This window comes from Lycium ferocissimum, chromosome 10, assembly GCF_029784015.1.
Source record: "Lycium ferocissimum isolate CSIRO_LF1 chromosome 10, AGI_CSIRO_Lferr_CH_V1, whole genome shotgun sequence".
Lineage (NCBI taxonomy): Eukaryota > Viridiplantae > Streptophyta > Magnoliopsida > Solanales > Solanaceae > Lycium > Lycium ferocissimum.
Genome location: NC_081351.1, coordinates 39,862,779 through 39,868,356, shown reverse-complemented (window position 1 = coordinate 39,868,356; position 5,578 = coordinate 39,862,779). Strand labels below are relative to the sequence as shown.

The following is a 5,578-nucleotide window of genomic DNA, read 5'->3' as shown; positions in this document are numbered from 1 at the left end:
ACATTTTTCGTCGTACCAAACACACCCTTAGAGTGATTTTCTATTATTATTTTTTTAGTTAAACGGATACTACTGATATATTAAATATCTACATAATAGTTACACCAGCGTTTATGGCATGTGAGCCATTTAGTTGTTCAAAAGAACCTCCCCCATGGGTGGTACAAAAAGGTACAGACCGTTCAAAGACAGTTCCACATTTATTTTCCCAAAAGACATTTTTTACAAAATTAGGAGGTACTTCTAACATTTTCATTTTCTCAAAAAACTGTTGCTTCCCTCCTTCCTTGGCCAAGAGGTCTGCCACCTTGTTTTGCTCCCCGAAGCTATGCCTTACCTCCGAATGTCCCAGCCTTCTCATTAAACACCTGCATTCAGAAATGATAGAATTGTAAGGCAAGTGTCCTTGTTTAATCATTTTGATTACATCTGTTGAGTCTGAGTTGATCTCTAGAGGGACTAGATTGTGTTCTGGTGCTATTTTGAGACCCTGCATGATAGCTGTTAGTTCTGCAAAAGTGTTAGTGTTATAGGGCAATCCTTTCATATAACCTATTATCCAATTTCCCCTACTGTCTCTAACTACTCCCCCTATTCCTCCTATGCCACGATTGCCATGGCATGCTCCATCACTATTGAGCTTGAAAGCATTGTTATTGGGAGGTTTCCATTTTATGAAAATGGTGATTTTTGGTGCTAGGAGGGGTGGTATTACAGCATATGATAGAGTATTCTATGGCGTGGCTGTGGATATGGGTGAAGGAAGGATAGTCATACTTGTGTTTAAAGAGATTTTGGTTTCTGTTTAGCCATATTCCCCAAAAGCAGAAGAGCATTAATTGGTTCCAATGGATTAAGTGGTCAAAATTGTGCTTTCTCAAACTGTTCCAGGTGTTGATCCTATTAAAGGAGGAATGTTACTTTTGTATATGACGTTAAAGTCTGCTGAAATCTTTTTAAATTAGCGAGAAAGATGATGAGGAAAGAGAAAATGCTATGTAAATTAATTCCGTTAATTAGTGGTCTTGGTTTAACCGTTAAATAAAGTAATGGTAAGATGGTTAAGAAGCGGGAAGTCATTTTAGAAAGGCAATAAACAAAACAAATCATCATTTTGAAAAGCGTCAGAATCTCTCTTTCCACACCGATCCCAAGAGAGCATATTCGAAGCTGTGACTAGAATGGCAGAGAGAGCCGCACTCAAAGCTGTTCCTAAAATGGCAGGTTCTACCATCTCTCAACCAGTTGAAGAGGTCATATTTCGACTTCCGGTTTGCTCCATGGTCTGTAACTAAAGGTTTCAAGCATCACATTGATGAACCTGGCTTTGCTAATCGTCACCTCAAGCATGCATTAGATGATAATTTCAACTTGAAGGATTCCTTGAAGTGCTCCTCTAACCTCTTCGTTATTGTCGGCAAGCAATCTGAGTCCGGTACCTCATTCTATACCTTCTCTGTAGCTTCAATCAGTTCTGAATCACCTTTCCCCAAACATGTCAAAAATCCCATTAAATCTCCTGGTCTTGTCACCATTGTCATTGGTTCTTGCCATGGCCTGTTGCTCTTATCGAATAACACATGTACAAACACTATCCCCTACGACTTTTCACCATTCACCAATCCTAATAGCGATGTTAGTTTGTGGAATCCTTCGATAGGGTATCACAAACTTATAACCCTAAATGAAGGTGTGAATTGGTCTTGTTTGGGCATCGGATATGACATCTTGCATCAAGATTACAAGATTGTACGTATTGGAGAAACTGGAGACTATCGTCAAGTTAACACACGTGAAGGTCGAATGGAGATAGTTAGTTTAAAGGAAAGTCGAATTGAGATACTTAGTTTGAAGGAAAACAATTGGAGAGTAATTGGAAGTTTTCTTCATGCCCCCAGGGGTAGAGGTGTATATTTAAATGGAAAACTCCATTGGACTGCCTCTCACACGCCTCGAACTTGTCAAAATCCGCCACACTTCGCAATTAGACCCCCAGTCGTTGTGGTAGTTGACCTTGGAACGGAGAACATACAGTTTCTACAGGCTCCCCCCTCTACTGAACTCCCGTCCAAAGTGTTTCTGAAAGTTTTGGGAGGCAATCTCTGTGCTATTGTGTTTCATCCTGAGGGAAAAATTACTGAGACGTGGGTGATGAAGGAATATGGAGTTGAGGCCTCTTGGGAAAAGCGTATGACACTCAAAGCTACTCATGATGCTTTGTATGGATGCAAAACCCCACTGATGGTGCCACTAGCATATTCTGAAAACAAAGATGACATTCTGGTGGACGATTGCGGCGAGAGGTTTATCTGGTCTATTAAAACAGAGGGTCAATTAAGGCGCGATGCAAGGATCATTAAAACTCCAGATGAAACAGAAAACGTCTTTCCAATTACTGGCTGTGAGGTTTATATGGGAAGCTTGGTAACCCCAAGAAGAGGTAACACGATTATACCAGTTAGTATCACTCCCAAATCACCCAACCGTTGCAATTCTGTTGCTAAATCTCTATTTTCACCCCTTGATTTTTCAGAGGAAGGACTTGCTTTTGAAGGTGTTCAAATTGAAGCAGCTGAAGATTTGACCCACTAGGTATTGTTCTATTCCCCTCTATAAACATAAGGGTGTACTCCTTGCATGTGAATATTTTGTAGAGTTGCGAGCATCTGTTAGTTGATTTTGTAAGGATGAACTGATGAAGGATGGGGGTATTGTGGTTTTGATGTCAGTAAATTTACCTTATCAACGTAAATGAGTAATCTTACAAAATTTTAATATCGTGTTATAATCTTTTCGAAAGTAAAATAAGTTCGCACCTCATCATCGGAAAGAGTAAAATGAATTTGCTAAATATGACATAATGCAACCTGATGAATTACAAATCAACTTATTTTATCATTTAAAGAATTAATAGGAGTGCCGGCCCTAAATTCTTTTGCTTTTAACTGGAATCGAGAAAAATAAGCATAGCTAGAAATTTTTAGGAGTATTTATTTTAAATATATATAATGGACAGGAGAGGAGAAATGCTTAAGAGAAAATGGGGAAAAAATGGGGACTAAACCCAAAATAATTTAAGTTGAAGGAAAAAGTTGTCAAGAAGCTGGTGGGTTTGCTCCTTCTTCCAGTGGTGTTGGGGGTCTAATGGAAAATGAAAAAAAAAAAAAAGAAAAAAAAAAAAGAGGAGGATGATATGGAGAGATTCATTGGTAAAGCGGTTGCCAGAACTTTTTTTTTTTTTTTTTTCTTGATAAGGTTTTTGGACCATTTCTCAATTTGGGCGTGTCATCTTTACGTAGGGGCATGCTAATCTTCTTTTTATCGTTCCAATTTTGTCGTATGTCCTTGAAGGACAACACAACTAATTTTTTTTTAGCTTTTGGAGTTTTTCCCATCATTAAGTTGCTCAATGTTAAACATGATTACTAGCCTTTAAGTAACTTAGTAGTTCTAGAAGCTTTAAGTTGTATTTAGAGAACTTGGTTGACTGAAAAATTGATTCTTGCATTTCCTTGCCATGTTCTGAGCATTCACATTGCATATCGTGGTTTAAGAGATTTTTCAGGTGTAAACAGCTTGCAAGATTTTTTTAATGTAATGATTAATTTGCAATTTAAGCGCAAACTTGTTAAAATTGATGACATGTTCAGTCAACAAACTTGTGAACAAAACAAACACCAAAAACACAAAAGTATAGTATTCTGGCTTTGGGGGTTTTTGTGTGTGTGTTGTTTTTTTGGCGGGGGGGGGGGGGGGGGCGCTAGCAAGGATTGCAGTTTGACGGAGGGGAGAGGGACAGTTATTGTCGGTCAGATTGAAGAGAGAGGAATTGTCTTCCTTGCTATGAGTGAGGGTGAGGTAAGATATGTGAAGAGATGACACAGTATATTCGTATTTATCCAACTACAAGATGGTGTGAGGGAATGTGAATAGCCTCATATGAAGAGTTTATAATTAAAACCTGCCGATGTTCCAGCTCTCTAGGTTTGAGTCATCCATTTAAGTGCGGAACAAGACCTGAATTGGGATGATTATCTCTTTTTAGCCAAGCTACTAGCTTCTGGGAGGAGGGTTATAGATTCATTCAGGTTGAGACGGTTTGATTCTTTAAACAAGCAGGTTTTGGCTTCTTTTTTAGCACCCTAATTCTCTTGTTGGCTGTGACACCATGAAATAAAATAGAGAGAAAGATCTTCAAGAGAATAAATAAATAAAACTATTTTCTGTTGTAACTTGATTTATGCTTTAGCCAGTGTCTTTTAACTTTCGAGCTTCACATTAAATTTCAAGTTGGGCCACTAATAGTTATGAGTGATCATCCCATGGTTCTAATCAGAGGCTATTGAACTATCCAAAGTTCATGAGTTCCCAAAATAAAATGGTAGATTGATTATCGGAATATTCTTAGTGTTCTAAATATTTCGTGCAATTAAAAATAGCCCTTCTTGTGGATTAAGAAGTTCATGCTTTGAACTTCTATGTATAGTTATTACAACCTAATGCTATGAAGGCAGGTTTCATGTATAGTTAAGCCCCCTTTCCCGCCTCCCACATCCCAATCCTATCTTTTATAGAATATTTAGCCCAATCCTATCTTTTATAGAATATTTAGTTTACATGTTTGGTAACACTATTTATCACAAAGATATTTTTGTCCTTGCAGGGGGTGCTCTTGAGTTTAAGAAGGGAGGAAGAATGGAGAAGCCCTTTGGTTTTGTCTCTGGGTCTGCTTTATGCATATATACATGTATGGTTGATGCAGCATCTGACTTTTTTCTTTTGTTTGCGAAACACATGGTGGTTTAACTGTTCTTGAAAGTGCTATTTTGTTATCTGGTCCAAGTATGTGCAAACAACCAGATGACGTGTGGTACTATAACTACCAACTTGTAAGTTGCATTGAATTTTCACCCACGTATTCAGGTCTTTTTGCTGCTGCAAACTTCTGGCCAACATATATGCAATATTTTGCCTGCTGGTATTAGTGTTAATATTTCATAATTCCTTAGAGAATTTCTTTTTGGATAGTGGGTATGTGTGCGTGCGCGGGGATGGGTTGTTACATCTGTTGATATCCGTGTCATCAAATACTGATCATGTATGATGCCTATGTAGGGTTTATATGCAGCCTATCAAGTAAGAGACATGACTGAATGGTTCCTTTAAAATAGGTAGCATATAAATGGTCGTTCAAGAAGGCCAAAGATTTAATTGTGTGTGTGTGTGTATGTGTTTCTTTTTGGGTTTATTGACTAGCATACTGTCCTTCAACTGTTTCCTAGATTTCCATGTTAGGTAGTTCTTTGCAACTAAAGAGATTACACGAAGAGGTATTTCCCATGCTCGATGTGAAAATTGGGCGAGTTGGCTGAGGTTCCAACTTTTATGGCTTTTATTCATTTTGTTTAAGGCTATCAGTGATGCTGATAGTGTAATCACCAACTGATTGATACTCCTAGATATAACAGCGTAAACATGTAGCCATTGATCATAATCATAGTCTTGTAAACACAAGAATACAACCAAAAAGAAAATCCACTCCAATAACACTGACGGCATGCTGAATTTTTGGGGCAAT

At 38.0% G+C, this 5,578-nt stretch overlaps 1 protein-coding gene and 1 non-coding gene across 2 annotated transcripts; one reads left to right on the top strand and one right to left on the bottom strand.

Moving 5' to 3' along the window:
* The first annotated feature begins 1,167 nt into the window (after window positions 1-1,167).
* Window positions 1,168-5,020, top strand: LOC132035430 (F-box/kelch-repeat protein At3g06240-like). Its single transcript, XM_059425710.1, has 3 exons — window positions 1,168-2,440; window positions 2,534-2,592; window positions 4,664-5,020. The coding sequence occupies exons 1-2, from the start codon at window positions 1,804-1,806 to the stop codon at window positions 2,590-2,592; spliced, it is 696 nt and encodes a 231-aa protein (XP_059281693.1). The 5' UTR covers window positions 1,168-1,803; the 3' UTR covers window positions 4,664-5,020.
* On the bottom strand, window positions 3,254-3,354 carry LOC132035631 (U6 spliceosomal RNA). Its single transcript, XR_009409359.1, has one exon. It is a non-coding gene; the product is annotated as a U6 spliceosomal RNA (small nuclear RNA).
* Window positions 5,021-5,578: the final 558 nt, after the last annotated feature.